The sequence below is a fragment of the Polyodon spathula genome, chromosome 13 (assembly GCF_017654505.1).
Source record: "Polyodon spathula isolate WHYD16114869_AA chromosome 13, ASM1765450v1, whole genome shotgun sequence".
In the NCBI taxonomy this organism is placed as follows: domain Eukaryota; kingdom Metazoa; phylum Chordata; class Actinopteri; order Acipenseriformes; family Polyodontidae; genus Polyodon; species Polyodon spathula.
The window spans coordinates 37,652,427-37,679,798 of NC_054546.1; the positions used below are offsets into that span (position 1 = coordinate 37,652,427).

The following is a 27,372-nucleotide window of genomic DNA, read 5'->3' on the forward strand; positions in this document are numbered from 1 at the left end:
TTCCTAATATTTGTGTTTCATCAAAATATTGAGGAGAGCCGGCTTCTTCTCGGCCACAAAGAAGCATGTGGAGGATCCGCGCCAACTCCGCCAGCCGTGACATAATCAGCAGGCACTGCTCCTGCTGCGGGTTTTCTTATACTGAACTTTTTGGGACACCTACATTCCATGGGGTTGTACATTTTTAAAGGCATAGAAATTTAAAAACGACAAAAAGTTTTTGCATAATTAAAAAAAGTTTGGTCACTTATAAAGATACTAAAATGCCATTATCATTTATAACACCCCAATGCAACTCATTATAAGGGCATGTATATTTGTCTCATAGTTTCCTGCCGTGCAAGATGGGGTTTTTAAAAGCATTTTATAGCACTGGAATATCACCCTGTACTGCAGAAATCACATATCCGTGGCTATCCCGCGATTACCCCTAAAACATAAGTGTCTGTAAAATGCTACAAAAAATGGTAGTTGTGGTTTATCGCAGCGTGGTGCAGGATTATCATCGAGGCTTTGGTAATCAGCCTTCAAAAGGGTGGAGGGAAAGCTTGGGCATCTGATGCTGAAACTACCTTGAGGAATGTTAACGAAGAGGACTGTCAGCAGGTGCTGCTGCTTTCTCAAAAAAGTAAAGTGCAGAGAAGACTTTGGGGTCCTGTGTGTACCACACCTCATTCGTTGGTCTGACATAAACTTTCTTTTACAAGGTGTACAGGGCACAAGACCCTGCTCTGGACTAAACACTAAACGAAGCGAGGGAATGGAGGCAATAAAGGAAAAGGTCACTTAAACTAAGCAAAATTGCACACGTGAAAATAGACATGTTGATACCAGCTAAATATACATTGTGGTAGTTCCATTACAGGTGAAACAACTTTCACTGTAAATATTTCATTTTCGGTCATCAATAGTCAGAATTCCCATCTTATAGAGCCCCCCCCAAGCTACATCTAACTGTGTAACAGAATCCGATAGTCTGCCCTGGTTCTCTGTTATCTCAAAATGCATACTTTGGATACCACATTGCATACCAACGGGTACCTATTTGTAGTTCTCATGTATGATATACTTGTGAAAAACAGTATTGATGAAGCATAGTACAGTACATTATAAAAATTATATGTTGTACACACTCAAGATATTATATATCTTGGGGGTAAACAGCAAGTGATTCTCTCAGGGAATATAATTATGATACTTTATCATACTGTATATATGCTTTACTAACTATATCTGTATCACAGCTGCAATGTAAAAACATATTTTTGCATACGCATTTAGACAGTTGCCAGTTGCCGAAAAGCAGTATACGTGTTGATAAAAATTATCCCCATAAATAAACATCAGCGCAAGTTCGTCAAATCAACGTTCGTTTCTTTGTTACACCAGAAGATGTCGCTGTTGCCCCCCATATTCCAAAGCGGCTATCGTGAATAGGACAGGTTGTGGGTTGACAGCATTGCAAGAAAAGAAAAAGAAAGGCTGTCGGGCGCAGATTGGCATATCAACACCTGCCAACTTTAAACATGACTTCAAGCTCCTTGAAGCTTGTAGGAAGAGTGTTTGTGAAAGTTTGAAGAAAGACACAGAGAAGTGAAATGGCGTTTGGAGTTTTTAATGTCCACAGATGGATCCAGTCTTGTTCGGGGTATACGGGTGGTTTATATAACAGATAACAGGAATGGTGTTTAGTTTTGTGTATGGGTCAGACCTGGACAGCTTAAACCAAAACAACGACAAACACTATGCTGTTGAAAACTGGAAATGCGTGGTAAACTAGGGTGTCATATTACCAGCAAGAAGAAACACGTTTGAGGGTTAACAGATGGATGAGTTAAAAACACGCGCAACTTTTCAATTGCGGAATAAATACTGTTCTTAAAAAAAACAAACAAACAAAAAAAAAAATATATATATATGTATTTTAACTATATAACAAAACAATTAAATCAAATACATCATGCACACAAAAAAAAGTCGCGATTTTTCAACGCCAATAGTATGTGATGTGTCCAGGTTCGACATCTGCTGCCTTTTTAATTATGTGTTTAAATTAGTTAAACATGGCTTACTCATGTTACAATACACCAGAATTTGAGCTACAGCCTAGGCTAGTACCCCTTCTTTATTTGCACTATCACGGTCATTTCTAACAATTGGCAATTTCTAGAAACATCAAATAAGTCTGGTAGTTATTCGAACAAAAGTCCCATTTATAAAGCTTTCTTTCCATGATTGGTTTTCTTAAAATTTTGTTTAGCACTTTGTCTGAATTCGTATCCTGGTTATACCTAAAAGGACTTAGTTACATTACATTGCATCTATCACAGTGACATTTGATGAGGCTATGTCTTAAATAGCTCATGAACTCTAATAAATACATGACACCGTGTAACAATTATTATTATTATTATTTTTGTTCCTGGGTAGTAAATGTTATTTCCTGTAAATGTTTGTGGGGAATAATAGCCATTTTCTATACTTTTGAGGCATAAGCAATTAGGAAATAACACATACTACCCAGGAACAAAAATTGTGTTACATAGTGATCGGACAACTGCCCCTCCTACCAAACAGTCCGGGGTGGGTTTGGTCGAATGAAACACTAGTAGCTGTGGGCGCTTCCATTAAATGTGGGTGTAGTTTGCTCACATGGAAGTTGCAGTTAACTAACACAGTTCAGAGAAGAGAGGTACGCGCTTCCAATAATGGACGAGCGAACATTCCGCTGGGATTAAATCTGTTAGAGACGAGGAATGCCCTGAAACCGAGGGTGGTCCTGTGAAACTGAATTACAGAAAATAATCTCTGTTTACTACACGGTGCCCTTGCATGTGATCCAGTTTTTTCCATGAATATAAAGTTGCTGCTGCTGCATAAGGAAAGTTAATACACTCGTTTGGGGGAATTGTTGGAAGGAGATGGTGCATTTTTTGGAAAGCGTTAAGAAGAGTACTATTAGAAATACACATAAGAGGAAATGTCATTGGGATTTATAAAGGACGCACGGGACATGACTATACATGGGAACTGAACATCACCTTTAATACATGTTAATTGCACGTTTTGAAATTGTAATTTGTTAAAAACAAATTAATCTGGAATGAGCTTCATTGATTCTTTCATTGGGGTTTGCGTGAAGTTTCTGGAGTAATCGTATGATTGGGTGTGCTAATTAATGGAACCCCATGTGCTTTGTGGATTGCTCTACTGGCTCCTACTGCCGCTCTGTCTGCTAGCGGGTAAGTTAAATCAGCAGTGTGTTTTGAAACCCGACTATTGTGAAGTAAAAGGCATCCTGCAATGCATTGTTGACATTGTAGTACAATTGGGCAGGTCTAGGATGTGCTTATAATAAGGTTTAGAATTGGGTTTGGAGTCGTTCTCATTTTATGTTTTTTTTTTTAATGGGGATTGTGCAGTGTTTGCAATTGTGTTTATTAACCAGTTTCAAGATAGTGTTTGATTAAAAGGCGCTATATAGAGTGGTCAGTGCTTTCTATAAATAGTGGTCATTTAATTGCCACTATGACAAATGCCTGCAGGCACTATTCTCAATTGTATTTGCAATATAGATCTGGTTCTTAATTGATGTCTTCCTGATCATTCCGGTGGTAAATACATGTATTCTTAATTGCTTTTAGTTTGAATGCTTTTTTTCTAATTAACTTAACTCGTTTTAAAAAATAATAAATGCATACCTTACTTAAACTGGTTTATAACTCCTTACCACAATACTAATGTCAACAATATGCCAGATCTCAATGCCTACATAACGCGTAATGAAATGTAATGAAAAAGCTAACTTAACACAACTATGAATCGGTCTATACTTATCTTGGTTTTGTTAGTAATAACTGTTAAAGATTAGGTTCAGGCTAGGATTGGGAGTTGGGTTTCCTCTACTAGCTGTTCATAATGATACATTTGGTATATTTTCATGTTTACACAGAGGTGTAACTAATGCGTCATCCCTCACACCTTGTGAAAGTCAAATCTTTAAAAATAAACACATCAAATGGGACAAAAATATATAAACGCATTTTTGTGTTTATTTACTTTTACCAAAATAAACATTACAGCATAAAGTAAATATTAAAATAACTTGGGAAAGATTGGTTGGGTTTGTAGTGCTACACATTGGTGTAAATAGACGCTACTGTGAGGGAAGCCTGGAACCCACTTCAAGCAACACTGCAATTGCAAGCAACACGTTATTTATGTATGTATTTATTTTTGAAAGTGTTATAAACAGTTTCAACTTTGTCTGCTGAGGCAGAGATACAGTGGGCCTGCAGAAATATGCAAGCAATTATTTTGTTGAGTTGCACATTTTTCAACAGTAGTTTTTTTTGTTTTGTTTTTTTCTCAAGAAATATTGTTAGCAGTACTTATAATGCAATTATTTCTTTGATAAAAGTCCAGGTAACTTGATGCACTGGTTAACCTTTACAAAAAAGCCCTTGCGAGTGTTGCAGTGAATGTTACAAATAGAGCTTGATTAGATCTAAAAACTATAGCTGTTAAGATCATTAAAACTGGGCCTCGCCTTACTTGTCAAGGTTAAAGACCATAGCATTGTTGTTTTCCAGTACAAGTAGTGTACATTTTTGACAGGAGTAATGAAACTTGCATTTGAATAAGGACATGCTTCTATAACCTAGAATCTAAGACCACACTCCATAGTAATTCGTTTTCGTAGGTGGGTGGGATAAAGCGCTTTCTTGAGGTTTTATGTTGTTGCAATGAATTGTGAGATTTGGTAAATGTAGTAATCAAGAGGAAAGGATATAGCAGAATATATTTTTAGGGCAGATCAAGTGGTTTGCCTTTATAACTTAAAGCAGCAGTGTCAGTCATGTTCAGTTTTAGAATTTGATTGGTCTCTATTGTATTTGTCATAATGTTTTATAGTTTTCAATGCTTTAGAAATTTTAACATGGGGTTATAAGGCAAAAAGTTAAATTTACTTCTAAAAAGTGACATGACCAACTTTTACTTGAGAATCTACCTTTCCTTTTACGTTTTTGGTTCTGTTTGTGGAAACAGAGATTTTTTTTTAGCAGAGATGCAGTTTAGCTTCACAGACTAGATGGAAACAGGAAAACCTCAATGTCTAGTGAAGAAACTGTGCGTACCGTGGGCTGAGCTGCTATTCAGAGTGGAGTCTCGGGGGAATGACCAGCATTATCGGATTCCATAATGAAACAAGTGATTGCTTTCCCTTGGTTATCACCAAACCATTTACAATGCACAATGGCATGGTAATTTGACACAAGCTGCCAAGTTTTTTTTCTGGTCATTGTCTAGCGTCCCGTTTATGATTTGCGTTTTAATGTGTTTAAAGGCATTGTGTATCGCAATGATAATTATTGTAATTATGCATCTTCTCAAGACACTATTTCATTATAAAAGCATTACCATTGTATTTAGGTATTTGGAGGATGAATTATGGTTCCACTTATTATGTTGGACCAATAGTCTATGGAACAGAACTGGCAGTCAGTTTAGTTTACCGTGCAGAGCACAGGGGTGATTAAGCTTGAGTGCTTTACAGATCTCTCTGCTTAATGGTATAAACATCAAGTGTTTTCTGACAGGATGTGTGATAAATCGCATACGCTTAGTCAAAGTTTCAGGTGGAACTGTGCTGTATACAGAAACTGTAACTGTCTGCATAGTGGCTTGTTATTGTCACATACGTTTCTCAAACACTCAATTATAATGTCTCAAAGACTTGAACCCAGTTTTTTTTCGTTTGTTTTTCACTCAGTTAAACATCTTGTGCATAAAAGTATTTGGCATAGTTTTTGGGTATAATATGAAACGTTGTAAAGCTGGTGTTTACTGTACAGCAAGCTGAAGGCCTACTGCCTTATAGGGTAACAGAGTTTTTAAATAACATTCAAAAAATACGTATTGCTATGGTAATGACGTGCTGCGTTATCCAGGGTGGAAATCTGAGCCATTGCATAACAGTTAGAGCCAGGTTTTGCTATATGCTTAGGCACGCTGTCACCCTTCTTGAGACTGTTCCTCATGAAACTGCACTAATAAGTCCTGTCTGTTGAGTACTGCAGTACCAACCAGCAATCTAGTCTACCAGATCCACTGTCTTGCCCATCCTGACTGAAACAGACCTGCCTCTGGGAAATGCCTTTTTTTTATATGTTAAAGTTTTGGTTACTTATAATACAGAATACAAATCTGTGATGCCAGTTTCATAACAAACAAAGCATCATGTGAGAGACATCTATATTCATTCAATAGGAAACATTGATAATATTACTACTATAGTATTGACAAACAATTGATATTGTGCGTCTATTGCAGTAATATTGTATCCTGATTTATCTAACTTGTGCTCAATTTATAATACATTTAGTGTTGTGGGAAGACAATGAATTCCGGGGACACCTTCCTCAAAACCGGGACGAACCACAGAGGACGGGGACAGGTGGCAACCCTAGAGACAGCCTACAAAGCTAAAGTTTGTGCTACATAAAGCAGCAACCCCCTTTTGTGCTAATTGTGTAATCAGAACAGTTTTATACAAGCATGTTTGACCTTTTCAGGTACTGTACTATTAAGATTATGAAGACCCTCTGTATGTGACAGCTCTGGTTAGTGTAATCCTTTTTTAGTGTTGCACTAAAGTATTAATGCTTGGTTTGTATTACAAAATAAACACATTATGGCTCATGAAGTAATTGTTTAAGTACCTGAAGACAACAGTGCTATTCTATGTGGTATACTTTAAGCTTACTATAGTGTTGCAGTGACTTTAGAATGTGTGCTGCTCATGTTAATTGCAGCTGCGAGGTGATTAGGGCCAACAATTGGCAGGATAAGCAGAGATCTCTGTATTTACAGAGACGGGTGGAATGTCTGGTTATAAATGATATTTTATGCCATTGATTGCAAATCTCAGGGCTGTATTTGTTTTAGCACTCAGGAATATTGGGTATGCCTGTGCTTCTCACAGCTCCGATAAATTGCATTAATTTTCCATAAAAACAGGATGTGATGGGTGAACCTTCACTCCTGATTTTCCATTAACAATAGAAAATAAAGGGTTTTCTTTTCTTTTTTTAACAGGATAATAGTTGTCCGTTCCAAACAGCCTCCTTGTATTGCTCTTTTAAAAGCCAGTTTTAGAGATAATCAATTGCCATTGTGCTATTTCAGAATAAGAGGGGTAAACAACACATGAAAACAACACACTCTATAAGCCTAACACTTCATAAACAACACGCTCTTTCAGAAAACCCATATACTGTAGACCACCTTCTTTGTGCTTGATTAGAAATCAATGATCAATACCCAATACAGTAAGGCTATTATATGGATCCTGTCTACCTGTTTTTAGAGCCGGTTATTAATTGTCAAATGAAATCGACATGTATAGACAAATATGTGAAAGGTATCCTATGGCAAGGATGTATCCAAATCATTACTTGCATCTAAGTTGATAACATATTTGAAATTAAATGAATGCCTTTTCAATTGAAATGGCTTTATCTTTCTTTCATCGTGCCTACACACACACACATCACATTTGTTTTTTATATACCCTCTCCATAACCTTCAGCAAATAGTTCCATATTGCTGCATATCTGTACAAATAGCAAATGCCAGTTTGTAGTGTCATGTAAACATCTCTTGTTGCGATGAGATGCAGTGGAAACTAAAATGAAACAATTAATAATGATTAAAATCACTCTGCATCTAATGTTGCTTTGCGCCTTTGACATCAAGTCAGTCGCATTCTAAAAGAGAATATGTTTAAGACCAGGATAATTTATTACAAAGCTTTTGTTCCAAACAGCAAAAGGGCTTTTGCCCAAATGAGTTTTTCATTTTTGGATGGCACAGCCGCAGGTATAAAGATTCTGGAGTATCTCATTGCTCATGGAATTCTCGTCTCCGTTGTCACAATAAAGTAGGAGCTAGGATGCTTTGACTCATATTTTATCAGCTTTCATTGAAGACCAAAAGAAAATTAGTAAAAAAAAAAACAAAAAAAAAAACAAAACCCTATATGTTATTCTCCACAGCCATGGAGAAGAGAATACACTTCAATTGACCAAGGCGTTTGCATTTCAGATGCCCAGCTTGATTTCAAACTGTTCTCATGATATCCAGCTTACTGTACCAGTTCTGTAGTTTTCGCTGTTCTCTTATTGCAGTTGCAATGTTGTCGGTTGAACTAATCTGCTGTCTTTAGAGGGTTGGAAATAAGACTGATTGCAAAGCAGTTCGATCCATTCCCTGGTTTACTATGAGTTTAATAAGACACACCTGAACTTGTTACCTATACACTTGCTAATCAAGCTTGTATTAAAACATGGAATGGGTGAAACTGACATGCACTAGGAGTAGTTTCATTTTGGTGTAAAAACCTTGATAAATGTGCTCAATTTTATTGTATGGTTTCAGTGAAGTTCTACCACGTTAGTTATGTTATTATTATCTTACTCTGTTTTTAAATTTAGTTTCATGCACTGATTGGATCACGGATTGGTTTGTGGTATCTTGAAGGAGTCTGTTACAGTCAAGGGTAACTAAGGGCAATAAGGAGGGGGAGAGGGTCGTCTGGCCCAGGATTTATTCAAGGCTTGCCAGGTATATGGTTTTGCAGAGGAGAGCGTCAAGCTTTTGCATTGTCAGTCACTCCCTGGCATAAATTCATCACCAGACACCAGGAAAGTAATAATAATTACTCCTGTCTCCTCAAGTTCATTTCCTGTCCATACGCCCTCAGTACTTGGCAGGTATTGCCACGGAAACCCGGTGATCCACAGGGGAAGGCTGGGCCATGTGCGTATTTCCCTGTCAGCCCGGGTGAGTTATTCTCGCCATGGGATTGTTTTGGGGATTTCTGTGTGCTCTGGCCTTGTTTATCACAAAAACCTGAAGTGTGAAACCCAGCTATCAAAATAAAACGATCCTGTTAGCTCTGCTTTCTCTGTCTCGCACACGCATCGTTATAATACATGTCCTAGATTGGTTACTAATAGGTGTGTGCACTGTATATGTGTTACACTACTCTCCAGGCCTTGGATTTCAGGATTTCGGGCGAGCCCAGCTGTTTTTGCTCTTTTTCCATCTGTTTTAGTTAAGATGCTCGCTTGCAGTGTGCGGGTCTGTGGTTTGCGCCTATCCTCCACCCTGCTGCATTAGTTATAGCCTAGGCCTTTATTACCTTTAGACATTACCTCAGTTGAGGCTTTACAGTACATTTCAACTTAACGTTTTTAAGCTGGTCCTTTTTCATAATATTGCTTCTGATGTGTTGTATAAATAAATAAATAAATAATACACTTTCCATATACAGTGTGAAGCAGGAAATCTGTGTGTTATGACAGTCCTTCCTGTTGATGAAAGGCATCTGACTGGAGAAGTGCTGAGAAGTGCACAGTGGGTTTATTGTTGGGGATGCAGGAGTTGCTGAGAAGTGCGCTTGCCTCAGTATCTGATTCGCGGCTTGTTTAAAAGTACAGACTTGGGGCTTTCCAAAGACTTATTCAGTGTGTGTATGCGGTACTCCTAGCCGGAATTACGACTCCATGAAGTTAAGCCTCTCATCATGTGACGGAGTTCACAGCTTTGGTTTTGTTTTGAGTCAATTCCTCTGTCATTGTAGCAGCTAGACTGAAAGGGCTGGTATTGTTAGATGCTCAGCGCCCCCCCCCCCCCCCCCCCCCCCATGTTCATTTCATTCCCTTTTTTTTTTGTTTAGTTTTTTTACATATATTCTCATCCCTACCACATATAGCGTGCCTGATCTTGTTGCAGCTTACATAATACGAAAATACATTTTGTGGCCTTTCATTTGATAGGTTACATGCATCCAGTTCAAACTATCCAGTGTTTACACATACATAAATGAAAACAGTGAAAAACAGGTGGAAACAGGGATGAGTGTAAAGAGTTTAAAAAAAAAAAAAGAAATGGAGTGCTGGTTAAAAAGAAAAGCATTTTCTGCTGCAGCAAAAACTTCATGTCAGGCAATGGAGAGAGCTCTGTCTCACAAGGATGAATAGCTGTTAGGTCTCCTGAAAGCAGCTTATTTTAAAGCAACACCAGTGTGAACGATGATGCAGTAAAATATACTGTTTTGCCATCCCCCCCCCCCCACACACACACAAATGAAATTCAAACCCTGAGTTAGTTGTTAGTGCTTTCTAATTAATAACATGAAAGGAAAACCTGTTTCAGCATGCTGTCTTTTCTGTGGTTCATTGAAAAACTGCTTAAGGTTTTGTTGTTAATAGCTTACCTTTTTGATTGCCTGCACTGCTAATTACACACGGTATGAGCTGTCCTTGCTGGCTCGGTATAATCAGTAACCTCAAACCCGTATCCTCCACCTCTCCCCTTGCTACAGACCCACTCCCTCTCAGACCGAAAACCAAATATTTACTTGCAATTTCTAGAAACCATCTTGCACAGTTTGCACTCACAGATTACCTATGTCCGTGTCTCTAGTCCCAGTGTACAGATGGGGTATTTCTAGTCTTGCAAAGCTGAAGGAGTTGGGATCTGACTTCTGTTGCCTTGCCAGCAAGCCCTTTAAAGAAGTCTGCCAAGTCACATCTGATAGACCGTTTGGCACGATCCAGTGCATTGGAATTATTTTTGTCTTGCAGTTACTGATGACACCTTTTCACTTTTTTGTGTCTTGACACTAGAGCCAAGTTAGAGCTGGAGTCCGGAGTGCAAGATAATTCCACTGGAATACAACATGTATTTCAACTGCCTGGCACAGAAGATATTCATACAAAGTGAGGAAAACTGTACAAATATACGTGGCAAAACCTGCCATGACAATACCAGATGTTTGAAATTTGTTTTGGCTTCTGTATAAACTGACAATAAAAGGAAAAAAAAAAATTCAGGTCAGATTTGCAAGGCTTGGCACTTGCACTAACCCTGCACCCAGTCCTGTGTCTCAGAGCCTCCTTCAAAAAAGTACTTTATTTAAGTGATCAGGAGCTCAGAGTTTGTCATGCAATAATTTGTACCTCCCTTATTGCTGCAGGAACAACTCTTCCGACTAAACTTACAGACTCGTGTGTTTTGGTCGTGCTGTGATAAGTGTGATCAGTTCCGAGCAGATTTACCAGGGTCTGTGTGTTACATGATTCAAGTAACGTACAGAGACGCATGACTGGAACACTCTGAGTGTCTGGTTTGCAGTCTGGCATGGAAAACATGTACATGCAGGCCCTACAACACTGTAATAGACACTTTATTACACAGACATCAGTTGTGCTCATAAATGACTACAGTTCAGTTGCCAAGCCGTCCAGTTTTATTGCTTGTTTATTTAATTGCTCTTGCTTAATTCGTTAAGTCTAATCCCGCATTGCTTTGTAGTATAGCTTGTACAGTATGTAGCCTTAAAGGGAAACTCTTGATTCAAACGGACCTTGAAAATATATTTTAATGGAAAATAGGCATAAATTTGATACACATAAAAAGGTAAAAATGACACATCACAAACTGAATATTAATGAATTCAACGTGGCCTTTTGAAAACCATTTGTTGACATTTTTCTTAGATTTGCCATTATTTCACATTTTGGATCCCTGGGACCTTTGTAAAAATATATATTGCATGTAAAGGGATTTTTTTCCCATAAATATTTTATTAAATACATGTATGTTTGAGTGTATTAAGCTTGTGAAAGAAGTTTCTTGTTTTTGCACAAACCCCATTGTGCTCCCTGGCTCAAGAAAGGAAAGCTTTTTAGCTTTAAAAGAATTAGACAATAGGCGGCACTACTGTTTAATTCTGCATACAATACAGTACAATACTATTTGGTTTTAAATAGCACCCACTGTCAGTATGGGGGGGAAATATTGTATAATGTAGCGCGAACTGAACAATTTTGAAATCAAAATAAATATAAAAAAAGAGAAGCTGTCTTCAATCCCAGAACAGCAGCTATGTAGCATCTCAGCTCCACATCGTCTTCTGCTGTTTGCTGTATAAAATTAATATTTGCTGAATTCGGTCACTGTCGAGCCAGTTGTCTAGCTAGCAACTCTTGCCCTTTTGGTTACGGGGTACATGTTACTGCAAATCTGAGGGAATAGAAATCGTGGCATTTCTAAACGATTCTTTATCGTTACACAAACGCACACGTGCTAGTGCTCTCTTCAAGTTTCAAAACTCTTGTCACGAGACCTTTAATTAAATCATTGATTTATAACATCTTTATTTGCATGCTATGAACCTATTGGGACAATTTATAGAATAGAAATTGTGCCCACTTAAATATGTAGTAAGTGTGTGAGTGGAATGTACTGTATGCACTGTGCTGGGTGTATACCCACAGCAAGACAGCCTGTCTTTGCTTTTCACAGTACATATATTTCACACATTTTTTTTTTTTTTTTAAGTTGGTGTCATTTTTACTGCAAGTTATGCATGTGTTATGTTTATAGTTTGTCTGTTATCATATATCTTTGACTGTGATTTAATTGCTACAGTTGCACCATTATCAAGCGTTTACGTGTTTGTGTGTTCTGTTGGAATCAGTGGACAGCTGTGCGGCCAACAAGTTAAAGCAAATTGCTCCCAGCTTGGCTTCTTTCCAGTGCTATTCAAACAGACTTAATTCACCTAATTATCTAGATATGTTGTCCGTCTGCACACCTGTCAGACACTGGTCTGTGAGCCCCCACCTGCAGTTCAATTCAGAATGCCAGCAAAGCAAAAAGAAGTTTGACGGATTGTCTTTTACAATGCAAGCAGATCTAATCGCCTTGAAAAATGTAGGTGTTAAAGTGGATTTGTGGGGTTTCCACTCTTGTATCTTCTATCTTTCATTGCACTCTTATAGCACTCCAGATTAAGCACTTAATGTAGTGTGTGTGTGTGTGTGTGTGTGTGTGTGTGTGTCTCAGTGTGAGTCACAAGGTGGTGATTTCACTCTTGGATTGTAGGATATTAGTCATATCTCTGCCTGTCTGCGTGTAGTTGCACCCTTGGGAGAACAGGCCAGGCTTTATATAGCACAGGGTGTTAGAAAACTTTCTTAAAGCTTTTTATTGTACCTTATAAAAGGAGCAGAGTTGTGACTTGGTTGTAATGTTTAGGAACAGTTTGCTTTCGCCTGTGTTCATGCTCCTTGCCGATGTGTTTGGAACACTTCTAGGAAGGACACAGTTAAGAAGAACAGAAATTGTATTACTTGATCCACAGTTGCTGAAGTGCAATTTATCAGCCGTAAAAAAAAAATAAATAAATAATTAAAAAAAATTCATTCCAAGTTTTAAAACAAATCAAACTGAATTTCTCAATATGCAGTCTATGAATGCAGAACTAATTTACTTTGAATTCCATCTCATCTTGCTTAATTAATGTCAAAATAATACAAAAAAAAAGGATTCCTATTTAGTTCAGAGGGTGTCACCAGAAGCCAGATTCCGATGAGCCCTGATTCCTTCTTTGATGCCACATCAGGAGCCTTCATTGAATTGTGGACTGGGGGGGATGTAGTGCTTCCAATTGGGCAGCCAACATCCATAGGTGGTGTTCCAAGAGACCACCCGATACATTCTGAGAACAGAACAGAGTGGAGAACAAGTGCATTGTGGGGAGTATAACACAGTACTGCTTCATCAGTCTTAGAGTTTACTCTTATTTATTTAAAGATATTTATGCATGAAAGACCCAGCGAGATGCAGCATCTTGTTTTTTGAGGGGGGGATTTAGCCAGATCAGCATTATGAACCTGGTCTGGAATTGTCCCCAGGGCTAACACTCCCCTGCTCTTTTGAGTGTCATAACATATTAACCATTTACAAAGTAGACAGGAGATTTGTTTCAAGAAATATCATTTAAACTTTGTCACCCATTCTAGTTTTGATCTGCCCCAGCTTTACGTAGCTTCTGAAATCTGACTCAATCTGATTCCACGATGGCATATTTTAAACAGAACATGTATCTTTTGTACAGGTCCTTTTTTTCTTAACAACACCTACAACAATGAAAACTGCTGTGCTGCGATTCACAGGGCTTTGACCAGTGAAAAGTGTCCCTCACAGCGAGCTGACTATATAGATGTTATCCTGTTTTACACAGGCAGTGTTAACTATCATTTTAACATTTTGTAATAGTTTTGTGGAATTTATGAAGGGTAGTTATATACGTCAATTATTTATACCCCTGTGAAAATATTACAGTTTTTACATTAACTTGACGATAGAGCACTTCCTCAAGTGGTTGCCATGTTAGGCAGTGACTCCAGTAGCATGTAAGTGATGACTGGCATTTTGCATCCATTCTCAGGAAAATTCCATAACGCTCCTTCCTTTTTGCAGTGCATTATTTAGTTCTAGAAATTGGGTACTAAATTCTAAAAAACTAAACTGCTTTTCCTGTCCATTTCAGGATATGTATTTTGGCTTTTTTTAATCTGTTTTATTTTTTTATAATCACAACCATTAAAAGCAAAGGGTTTTGGGTTGTTGCTGCAGCTTGAATGCATGTGAAGTTGGCTAGGAGTGAACAATCCCAGCACACAGCTGTTCTAACAGCCAGCAGCATATAATTAACCAAAACAGGAGTTTGGCCGAGGTTTGAAACCTGTTTTAGAATTTTACACCGTTTTAGAGCCATAGGAACTAGCTTTGGAATATTCATTGAAATATATTTTAATGTTTCTTTACCATGATAAAACCACAATAATTAAAACAAAATCTAACCACCTCAGGGCATCTTGTGTGGGCTCAGTGCTTCACCAATGGGCTTCTGTGCCCAGAGCAATGCTAATATACTTCACCACCTCACTTTCTCATTTTCAGATTTTTGATGGCATCATTAGAAAGCCTAGCAAATAACGATCAAATCAGAAACAGTAGAGAATCATACAAAACACACATAAGAAATTAAACGGAAGCAGTATTGACTATAAGTTAAATGTAAATTTTATATAAAGTATCCATTGATCTTCTGAAAGCATGTTAGCGAGTGAAATGTTGCTGCACTTGGTCATTTTATTTACAGCACTTTAAACAGGATTTTAACTAGGACAGTTCCTCAATTAAAAAACATTTTCAGTCCTCAGTTGGAAAATCAGTTGCAGCCTCAGCTGGATGGATTGCTGTAGGTTTTTCCATTTGAAATGATCATTTCCTGAATTCCTCATTGTAACTCTCATCATCCCAGGGTCTTCTTTCTCAATTCCCTGTTTTAAAACGGGGTCCCTGCCGGTTATTTGTTTTCATTCATTTGGAATATTGCTGTAGGTCCCTCCATTTCCTGCAGTTTCCTGAGTAATGTCAGTTAATTTACTCATACATGAGTAAAAACAAGAATGATATTAATAATAATCTTTATTTTTAAATAGCGCCTTTATTAGTAGACCACCATCACAAAGTGCTTTACAAGTTACGAGACTAGGGTGTGTGAACTATGCATTAGTTGCAGAGTCACTTACAACAACATCTCACCCGAAAGACAGAGCACAAGGAGGTTAAGTGACTTGCTCAAGGTCACACAATGAGTCGGTAGCTGAGCTGGGATTTGAACCGGGGACCTCCTTTCTTTAACCACTGGACCACACAGCCTCTTATAATTCAAACCCTTTTAAAAGCCTGCAGTAGTTCTGTACTGTTCCCTGTTGTTGAAGCTGAAGCATTAGGGGCCTGTATGCCCCACACCCAAGCTCTCTTGCATCTCTGTTGTGGGGGTCACGGCTCAGTGAGGAAGCAGACTAACCCTGCTGGGTCCCAGGGGCTCGGGCGTCTGCTTCGATTCCTTTCCACCTGCCTGCCTTCTCCCTGCTTCCTCAGAGGAAAGCAGCCAGGATGCTGTTTTTATGTCCTATGGGTGCTTCCTTCCAGGCACAGCAGCTAACAAATGCATGTTGATTTGGGCACAGAGACTAAAAAAAGGGAGAGTCAGTAAAACCAGCAATCTGAACAGGCATGTGTTCTCTGCTTCTTTTCTGTTGAAAGTGAAACTTTTCCCCTCACTCAGTTTTGGTTCTATGTGGTTTTGCCAGAACACAGTTTATTTGTTGTACCCTGACTGTAGTTGAACCTGGTCCTAGAGATCAAGATATTGTTCTAGGCAAGTAAGGCCATTTCAGTCACCCAGCCTTCATGAGTCATTATTTGCAGCATTGAAAACAACACTCCAGGCTTGAACTATTTTTGTGGACCAATAAATCTCCCTTCATTGCAGGGAATTCAGACCCCTCTAGGTTAAGCGTCTGTCCCAAGTTGCTCTTGTAAATATAAAAATGTAAATCCATACTGGAGCACAAGAGACCATCTTTCATTGTCAGTGAAACAGAAATCAGTTGCAGCCTCAGCTACATGGATTGCTGTACGTTTTTTTTTCATTTGAAATGATCATTTCCTGAATTCCTCATTGTAACGCTCGTCATCACAGGGTCTTCTTTCTCAATTCCCTGTTTAAAACGTGGTCAGTGCCGTTATTATTCATTTTCATTCATTTGGAATATTGCTGTAGGTCCCTCCATTTCTTGCAGTTGGAGTTGGAGGCAGATTCCTGAATGTCAGTTAATTGACTGACTGACTGACTGACTGGACCTTGCTTGTTTTTGTGGATTGCTTTCTTGTCAGTCGTCCTGTTAAGCACATTTTTGGAGGAATATAGATTGTGTTGCATTCTTGCTTGCAAATGTAAGAACTTGCTTCTGTTCCTCCCAGCTGTGCAACTGTACCATCTTCAGAAATGTTAAACAGATTTTTGAAATAAGTGTCGCTGTTTGATGTCATTGATTTAATGTACAACCCAGCATAAGACTGTGGGTTTGTTTTAAAAATGATGGGCTTGTAACAGAAAACACAGTGAACAAATTCAAGCAGGCAAATCTACTGTCGTTTATTTAAGAGTCCAATGCAGAAGTGCAGTTTCATATGAATTCTTTAAACATTTCTAATTTAAGAAGCAGAAAAACAACTGCCTCAGTGGTAACCCTGGATTATTTAACAGATTCTGTTGAGCAGATCTCAGAAGCGTTAACAATATCAAAACTCGAAGAGAGTACTTCGAAAAGAGAAACTCACAAAACCCCTGAAAAGTTGTAAAAATTTTAATAAGTAAACACTGGCAAATAGAAGTCCTGATTATGCCCTCAAACATTAGTAGCCTGAGCAGAACGCTGCAGGGTGCACATCAGTAAACGAGACCGCTCCTGTAAGCTTGTTTAGATCTTCCTATCCCTAAGGCTGCATTGTTGGAGATCAGTGTCATTATAGAATACTGAGCTACATTCTCAAAGCTATTTACATCAAATCATTAGCTCATGGAGGTTCTGAGTTGGTCAAAAAAGTTAGGATTTATGAGAATACCGTTCTTGTATTAGAAAAGAGTTTGACCTCTTTAATTCTTACATTCTGTGCCAAAAAACAGCGTGTTGTGAGGTTCAAAGCCAGGCCCCGCTGGGTTCTCTGGCAGGCTGTGATTGCACTGCTCGGCCTGTACCTCGGGTGAAACTGAGCCCCAGTAAATCTCTCCAGCCCTGGAACCACCTCACAGTGCAGTGCCAAGTATTACACTTGTGATTAAACCACTGTTATAGCATCACCACTGCTGAACAGCTGAAGAGTAATTGCTGCCTCCTTTCTGCTCCATGCTAATTAATACTTGTGGGTAATGTGGTAAGAAAATGTGACTTGATTTTTTTGATACAGGAATAAACATGTAACAAATCTTTTCATTTTGGAAATGTTTATTTATTTATTTTAAACCAAAAAATGCATTATGTATTCTAATGCATGGCTGGTATTGCTATACTAACACTGTTTAATGTCTCCGTCCTCAGCCTGCCTGTTCCGGTATAATGCCCTGTCATTAGTTTATCTTCTTTACCTGCTCCTGTTGCCATGGTTTCCAGGACCCAGTGAACGCACCATACGAGGTAAGAGAACATCTCTATCTCTGGTTTCTACATCCGGAAGCTGTTGTATTGTGGAAGACTTGCTGAATTGTAACAGGCTAGTACAGTTCACAAACAACTTTTATATAATAAAGAATCTTCTAAAAAGGGGTCACTTTGGCACTTTTTACAACTCAACTGAAAGAGGTATTTTCTGATGGCTGTGCGGTGCTGAATGTTTAACCATACACTGGACCATCATTCAGCTTGTGTTTTACTGGGAGTGTAAGCCAGCAAATGAGTGTGTAGTTCTTGGATGAGAGATCCGACTTGAATGGGAACAAGATATGAACACGCTGGCTTTAAGTATGGCTCGTCGTATGATGAGGGACAGGATTGTCTGCCAAGTTTCATTGCACTGGGGTTAGCAGCTAGATCTGGGCAGTCCATTGTGCTGGCATCTGGGCACATTGCCAGTTGGATTAATATGATAAACTGATGATGACGGGCTTTGCTGTGCCTTGTCAGGAGTTCTATGATAATAATACAAATAATAATCCAATAACTGTGAATCATCTTGTTGGTTTAGTCATAGATGACAGGCTTGAATCTCTGCTCAGTTGCTAAGCTGCCGACAGTGTGACCCTGACATAGTCATCTGACCGACTTGTGCTTCTGTTCCACACAGCTTTCAAAGATGTTAACAATCAGGTTATACTGGATTACTGTTTTGAATTGGGTTTGCCTGCAGGTAAATGTGATCCTTAAGTGCAGATAGGTCTCGGGAGTGGATACAACCGCTTCAAACAGGCTGAAGGGGCACTGACAGATTAAATACTGATACTGACAAACATGACAGATTGTTTGAAATGGTAATGCCGTCAGATATCTGCAGGAAGTGGGGATTCAGAGGTCTGGGCTTCTTATACTCGGCACGTTGAAAGAGGCAGCTTCACTAAGACCTTCAGAGTGGATGATTAAACCAATAGATGAAACAGATACCAAAAAAGTAGCAACATTCAGTCTGTTTTTAGACATACATGCATACAATTTTACATATTTACACAGTATTAGGACTCTGGGCAGTATACTGAGTGTGTCCGGTATATCAGTGGAGGTACACTTTATGTAGGTAGTGTAGGCACCCTTATAATTATTGCTTCTATATACATTTATTAAAAGGGGATTACTTAGTATATGCATATATGCTTTTTAGATTTTTAATTTAATTTACTCTGGGTTTTTCCTTGTGGTTTGCAAGCACGTGACCCTCCCCACAGCACAGAGGAAAGCAGTGACGCTGCAGTTATTCAAATCAGACTGAGGCCGTCCCGGCGTCTTGTCCAATTCAGAGGTCTGTTTATCAAAGTTATCAGCCCGTTAACACTCCAGACCTCTTAGCTCATATCGGTTCCTGTTTGCGATAAGAAAGTAAAATGAATTGCACCCTTCTGTTGTTTGCTGGCTTCCAAAACATAAACACCCGCCGGGGGCTCTAATAATAGAGCTGGGTTTGTCCGAGTTCTTTTAAAGGAAATTACCGAAGGGTCCACCGTTTTAATCTGGCTTTATTGATACACTATCGAAGGTTGTTTTACGGTGGCAGGTTCAATGTTTGCCTTTGCCTCAAGATTTATGAGCTGGCTGGATAGCCAACTGATCTGTGAATAGGCCTGGTATGAACTGGATTGTTTCAGCCAGGTGAATTACCTGCAACATAGTGTGTGGTGCAGTAGAGGTGTCCTTGTATAGGAGATAGACCTGAATCTGGTTCCTATCTAGCCCAGCCAGTAGTGTGAATAATAATAATAATAATAATAATAGTAATAATAATAATAATAATAATAATAATAATAGTAATAATAATAATATCCTGTGAGGAGAAATACTACCTGATGAATATGAACCCCAACAATATGAAAAGGGTATATTGATTTATAGAGCAAAAAATGAATGCTGCTATTGTGGGATGTACTGGGTTTAGACCAGTGGTGCACAACTCAGTCCTGGAGGGCCGGTGTGTCTGCAGGTTTTTATTCCAACTGCACCCTAAAGTACTTTATTGGACCTTATTAGAAGCTTAATTGGTCCAATTAACTAATTTAGGGTATGGTTAGAACAAAACCCAGGAGTGAGACCGGCCCTCCATGACCTGAGTTGTGCACGACTGGTTTAGACTTGGTGGAAATGAGGTATTCAAACTCCAGATACCTTGGTAAGATTCACTATTATTCACTGTTACAAAGCATTGTGTACTGAATATATTTAGTTTGGTGTCTTAACAAATTCTCTCATTCTCACTTAATGGTGTTATACAACTAATATACAATGCCCCAATTGAAAAAAATCTGAACTATTTACTTGCATGACTAACCTCTGGGAGCCACACAAAGACAAACCGAGAGGAACCTGGGGAATTATCAAGTCTGCATTGTTTGTTGGTTGTTGATTGTCTTTGTCAAATAATCATTTTAAAGATCTTGCAAGATTATGCAGTGAGGCTTGCTTACTCGCATGCAAATCCATTGTTTTCTTGTGAAATCAAAGTACACTGAAGCCGATATGAAATGTCGTAGGAGCCATTAAAGGCAACCAGGAATTTCCCCATCGGAAAATCCAGAGCACTATAAAGCCTGTAAAGCTGAACCTGACAGTAAACAAAATTTTGCAGTTTAATAAAAAAAAAAAACATTTAGTTTATGCTGCATTATAATGTGATGCCACTCTTCCCCCAGTATAGAAGCCCGCAGAGGTGTACCGTTGAGTGCCTTCGAATGCCAGCAGGAGGGGAGGGGAGGTGCTGGGAACGCGAGTTTGCATGCTCGTTGAGAAGCTGCGGAATTGGGAAGGATACTTTTTGTGTTTTATTTTTATGCACAGTTGCATGGATTCTACACATGGGAAAGTAGTGGGAGCCACACAAAGACAAACAGGAACCTGGGGAATTCTCAAGTCTGCGTTGTTTGTTAGTTGTTGACTGTGTTCATTTTTATATGTCTCTTTTATGAGCTGCTCCGTGTGTGTCTACGATGTCACAAACTGGTATTTTAATTCTGATGCCTATATCCTTTTATCCTGATCTACCAAAAAAAAAAAAAAAAAACCTCAATAGCTCAACAGAATTGCTATTGACTTTTTAATTACAGTTTTTAAACTATTTTATATAAAGCAGCTACAAAAGGCAACAGCCCAGCAACAATCTTAGTGTGTGTGGTGTTGTTAATATGCACTGTACTGGTGGGGGTAAGTTTGTACCTCTGCATACAGTGTATGCTGGTGGGTAAATGTTTGTATGATTGGTAACAAGGTAAACTTAAACAAAATCGTACCAATGAAGGTATGAGGTAAAGTGTGTCTGGTTGAGTAATCCGAGTAGATCTGCATGCACATTTATTGCATTATAAAACTTTACATTTTTTTTTATTTCTGTGAATAATTGTACCAAGTAAATATACTACAGGCAAGTATCTCTATAACCCTGTATTGTGTGTGTCTGTGTGTGTGCGTGCTGCTGATGAACAAAAGCCCAGCTCTTCTATCTATCCACGGGTTAACACTGCCTCTTCCAGCCAGCACAGTCATTTGCCTGCTAATAGCCTGAGGTCTAGACCTGGCATGGTGTTCAGTACACATAATTACCAATCATTCTTGATGCAGCATTCCAAATTGTGCTGAAAAAGCAGACTTTTTTGTTTTACAGTTGCAAACAACCCATTGGCTGCAAAATGGAGTGTATCAGATTAAAGTATTTGGCCACACAGATTAACAATAATAAGTTTCAGACTTGCTGTACCTACCACTTTCAACTGTTTTCTCTTTATTGCCAAGAATAGGGACGCAGAATTTTTTTTTTTTTTTTTTTTTTTTAGGATAAGCAAGGGATGTTGTCGACAATGCTACAAACCACGATTGACTTGGGTCCATCATGATTTTGTGTTTAGCTTAATAACCTCTGAGTGAAAGAAATGAATGCAGTGAAACTCTGGCTACGCTGGGGTGAAATGTCTACTGTATAGAGGAACATTTGCTGTGTTGTAAATACCTGTTTAGGGTAACATGCCAACTATTTATTAAACGCTCTGCTTCCCTGCTGGTGCCCTCCCCTGTTACCTGTAATCACAGCATTGCGACAGACTAGTCGATTAGTCAGCTCAAAAGGATCCTTACATTCTCCACAACGTGAGGCACATTTTAATCTGACAGGCGTAAGTGGAGGAAATGCAACATCTCATATTCCATGGCGGTGCAGTATTATTATTTCTAGTATGTTGAGTGCAATTGCCCAAATCAATTCCGTTCTAAATGCCCCCAGACTCTACAGCTGTATGAAGCAGTGTTTGCCCCAACGTTATTGTAGGGTTAAATTGCCGCAGCACCCTAGTTGTGGTGGAAATATCTGAAAAGCATGTTCTGCATAATAGCCTTTTCCTGTTCCTAAAATCTTTTAGGACTAAAGGGGATTTTATGAACAGAAAAACCCATGTATTCAGAACAAGTCTTGTTACAAACCTTTCTTCTGTTCCATCACAACATAGTTATCAAAGCGCATCAGGGCTTGCCACTCCTAATTTAAGAATGTATTCCCTGAGGGAAGAATTCATTTGCATTTTGTTTGTATATGTTCCCTGTGGTTTTAGATGTTACTACTTCAGCATTTATAACTCTGTGTAAATAACATATTATTATATACTGTATGAGTTGGTTGCGTTGGGGGGGGCTTTTTATTGTTTTTATATTGGTACGTTAATGGTTTAATACATTTTCTCTTTCATCTTCTGCCAGTCTGGAAATGTTAAATTGACTTTTTAATAGATTCAGCAGTTCGTTTTTCTTTTTTTCAGCCAGGTCTAACCATTTCTGAAATGAAGTCGTACAATTCGTTGTTTACCAAGTTTCACAGAAAAAAATAGTGCCGTGCAGTGTTTTTATTGTACTTAGAAAAGTGAGAGTGAAGTTCTTGTGACTCTTATTCAATTATCAACAAACCTGTATTATTCATTGGCATTTTATAAAAGATGAATTGGAAGGTAATACAGTCCTTTCTCGTAGCCAATCAAAGTTTTCAAAAGAACACAATGTCGTTAACTGTATGAATGTTAATTGGTAGAAATCTTGCAATTTGATTGAACAAAATCTTCCAAACAGACTTAAAATACTACCACACACAAAAAAAAGCATCCATACCCTATCTTCATTACCACTATAATAGCAGTAATACTGTTGGATAGTGGCAAAATAGGTTTGTAATCTCTTGTAATTTTGGTTGTGTTGAGTGTTGCTGCTGTTTTTGGCAGACTCTGCTCCAGTATTTTCCCAATCTGCAGCTTGTGATCTCTGAGCTCCCTTTATCCTAGTGAATGAAGGCCCTACTTCACCCCTGCACCTCCCCACAGTGACCTCTCTATTCCCACACCAGCTGGACCGCCTTTTAAAAACGCACTTTAAAAAACGCACTTTAAAAAAAGAAATTAAACACTTTGTTTTTTTAACAGGCAATTCGTGTACAGCCACTCTAAAAATGAACACATTGGATGGTTTGGAAAGCTGTTTTTGAAAATGAAAGAAAACAAACTATTAAAAAAAAAAAAAAAAAAAAAAAAAAAAACCCCTCTCTGCTGCTTGGTATGAGTGCGTCGACCGCATTCATTTATTTAATGAGCCATTTCGCTTTTCCCAGAAACCTATTTTCTGGGGGTTTCTCTTCCTAAGCTGTGAGTGTTCAAACCGCTCTAATTAATGTCCATGCCTTGCAGTGCAAATGTGTGACGGATCACAAGCTGCTGTGTTCTATTAATAAGCTTGGGATCACCCGGCTCTGTCTGCTCTACACCAATGATGGAAAAACGCATGATTACTTTACCTTGCTCCTGGAAACACCACAAAACTCTTTTCATTACCTTAATCAATAAACAAATAACCAAGAAAGCTCTCTTGTTCCAAATGATCTTCAAATAAATCTCTGGAGGCTGGAACTCTGCAAGCTGTCATGCAGATATGCTGCCCAGTGATGCACAAAAGCATTGACACCATCCTATCTCTTTAATGCAAAAAGCTGTAATTCACATTAATATTATTACTACATGTGGGATATTTATATATATACTGTGTGTGTGTGTGTGTGTGTGTGTGTATATATATATATATATATATATATATATATATATATATATATATATATATGAATATATATCAAATAAAATGTGAATGGCCAAAAATTAAGAAAAACAATAAGAAAAGTCTAACTGAAAGAAATGAGGAGGAGGTTTACTATCAGAGTGTAATACTGCCGTTATGGATGAGATGAGGGTAAATCCTCTAAAGCCACAAATGCAGGTGAGCCTGGTTCTTTTGCACTGTGGTTAAGACGCTTGCTTGCGCTATGCAGGCTGTTCGGTTCAGGCCCAGCCTGTGCCTGTTCTCTTTGTAAATATTTGCGTCCGTAATGGCCATAATGCCAGGTTTTCTTTGGGTTTCAAGGAGTAGATTTGAATGATCGGCTCAGTTGAAAAATACAATTATTATTCTACCCTCTGCTGCTGCTCATAATTTCTGGAGAATCTGACCGTCATGTTGCTGCTTGCTTTGTCTTGCTTGACAGCAATCAAACACAGTACGTGTTGAAATCGAAAAACTGGGGGTGGAGGGGAGGTTACTTGTAGCACAATGGATTGTGGTTTGGACTGGAATGTGAATTTGAATTGTTTGTATGTTTTAAGGACCATAACTGTTTCCCTTTAACGTCAGAAAGAATATTAAAAAAAACTTGTTCTGATAGGTCAACATGAGCTCAATGAAGTTGAAGTAGAACAAAAGCCGCAGGAAGATAAAACAAATAGTTGTGCGATTTGCGGACGGGCAATCGAAAGGTTCAAGGGTATATTTAAGCAGCAGGCGAGGTTTTGAATGGAAAGCAAACTACAATAAATGCAGCTGTGCTTTGCAGCCTCCAAATGTAACTGAGCTTTAGTCTACAATTCCCAGAGACACATGTTGTGAATAAACAAAGTAAAAACTGCAGCAGTTCAGTTAGTTCAAATATTTATGTTCCAGATACCATCTGAAGTCAGACAGGTTTGACCTTAGTTTTGGCACGCTATGGTGATGATGATGATGATGATGATGATGATGTTGGTGACTTCAGTACCCGTTGAAACTTGCAAACAGATTGGGCTGGACTAATGAGTCAGAAATGTGGGCAGAGGTACAGTTTCCCAGACTGTAGGTGTATGTACCGGTGTCATGACACACAACACGAGAGCTGTTTGCAAATATGGAACCCAGTTCATCTCAAAATTCCATAAATGTACTGTAGAATTTTCAGTGCAGCATCGCCAATACAAATGTATTTCCCCCTGATGGGAGTGGAGCAAAACTTTATTGGTCTGTTAACCTCTGTCTATAAACTTCATTTGATATTTATTTCACCACTTATGGCCACAAAACATTCAGTGGTTTCTTTTTAACAACCCAGGACCGGATAAATCACCTTAGAGAATATAGTTATGGTGGCACCATGAACTTTTATTTTCAAATAAATAAACTTAAAAAAAGCCTTCAGATAATCTAGGGGTGCAAATTGTTTTGAAAATTAATGCTGAACTATTCTGAAAGTGCTAAATTATCAAATCCGCCGTAATTAAGCCCCAGCATAGTGATCAAGCCATGTGCTTTTTATTATCGCTTATTCAAGTATTTGTTTGCAATGCTCAGCAATATTTAATCTTCTGGGAAATTTAAATTTCAGTTTGTTAGCAAGATATTTATTTTTCTTACTTTAACTGTTTTTTTAACAAAGAGTTGATATTTTTATGGAGCGCCACTGGGGTGAGCGGAGCCTTTGCATCGCTCTGGGTTTCAATGTGTTTGTGGCAACGTTTATAACATTTATCATTTTATGAGGACCAAATATTTGTTTACATTAGGAAGACCCATATTTTGCACATCTATATAGCTAACTGGGAGATCACTTTAACGGCTGTTTTATTTAAGGATATTAAGTAGTGCTGGGGGCAGATTTATTCCATATGTGTTGTTCAATTAGAGCTTGAAATGTAATCAAAAGTGTGTTCCCGTAAGTGACAATGTCAAACAGATCATGCTATGGAACCAAACAGTGACTTCTGGAATAAATGAAAGACTTTTGAGCATTTTAATGATCTAAGCACTGCCTCTCTAACTCGGTACTAATCTATCTGGGGTTTCCCCCTATGGGTTGCTTATAGACCCACTTATTAACATCACCACACAAATGAAGTTTGGCTAATACAATTTAGGGTGGCGATATTAAGGCAGGTCACTGTTTGAGATCATTAAAACCGTGTTGTATTGCATAGAAAAGGGTTTCTTTCATTGAATTTATGAGTTAATATGATGGGCTGCTGAGTTCACTTTTCTGCTGGAATATGCTAATTATAAATTTTCACGATATTTTTTAATTTCAGGTCACACAGGCCGGTTCATCAAGGCCCTGTTTGGCACCAGCATCTTTTTCCTGTTAGGTCATGTGGTTTTTCAGATCTGCTTGCACACCGTCCCGGGACTGGACGATATCCTGGGACATAACTGTGAGTACAATCTCCCGGCCCTACCTCCTGAGCTGCTTTGCTCTTTGTGCTAAAGAATAAATAAACTTGCTACGTTACAGGCAGCTAGTTATGATAATTATGCACACAATCTTATTCTACTACAGGGTTCACAAATCCCTTTCTCTTAGACTTGAGCAATGTGATTGGCAGACTCCAGCTACAGAATGGATTTGGAACAAAACATATGGATGGCCAGTGTATTTGGTTATTTAGATTGTAAACTTCCTACTCTCCAAAAAAAATCACCACATTCATTGTTTGTACCTTTTTCAATTGATCTTATTATTTGGGCCACCTTTAGTTGAGATTCTGTATGCCAGAGAGAACCAGTTAAGTTTTATCAACATGTTACACTGGGGCCTCTTTCAATGATATGAACAACTGCAGTCCTAAGATGTGTTTATCTGCTCTAGTGCTGACCTTTCTCTTGTTCTTAATATATTGTGGTTCAATAAATCAGCACTGCGGTGTGATCATGATTAATATAGAGTATATGGTGCCTTTATTTAGATTAAAATAGACCAGCCAGTGTGGTGGACTCAAGGCAATTCTTCACAAGTAACTGTACATAATATGTAGCTGTATACTGATATACTCCATCTGTGTCAGCGTTTGGAATGCATGGGAGGTGTTGGGGATTTCAGGAAAGGTCATGGCGTTGTTCTTGTTTTGCAGGCAGCATGTGGGTGACTCTTTCGAGGCACGTTGGGGTTACCAGGTATGCAAAGCAGAATCTAACACAATGAAATCTAACACAGAAATCCTCCATGGAAATACTGGAGATTCCGAATGTTCTGCATTGCTTTGCACGTCTGTTTTGTTTATGGAACAAACGGTAGATAATCCTCCATTAGCGGTTGTTTACGTTCCTTTCCGAATACATTACATGGACTGTAACCTAATGGAGACAAACCTTTTGC

The 27,372-nt window shown here is 38.5% G+C and overlaps 1 protein-coding gene across 3 annotated transcripts in view; it reads left to right on the forward strand.

Annotated features, from left to right (window-relative positions):
* Positions 1-2,654: 2,654 nt before the first annotated feature.
* LOC121326112 (piezo-type mechanosensitive ion channel component 1-like) overlaps positions 2,655-27,372 on the forward strand; it is a 58,256-nt gene continuing 33,538 nt past the window's right edge. For 2 of the 3 annotated variants that reach the window (XM_041269281.1, XM_041269282.1), the window contains exons 1-4: positions 2,655-3,242; positions 17,814-17,909; positions 26,309-26,431; positions 27,128-27,170. In XM_041269281.1, the coding sequence (XP_041125215.1) occupies positions 3,179-3,242; positions 17,814-17,909; positions 26,309-26,431; positions 27,128-27,170 (326 nt within the window). In that variant the 5' untranslated portion in view covers positions 2,655-3,178. Of the gene's footprint in view, positions 3,243-10,703; positions 10,788-17,813; positions 17,910-26,308; positions 26,432-27,127; positions 27,171-27,372 lie in introns of those variants that run through there. The other variant, XM_041269283.1, reaches the window with a different exon arrangement.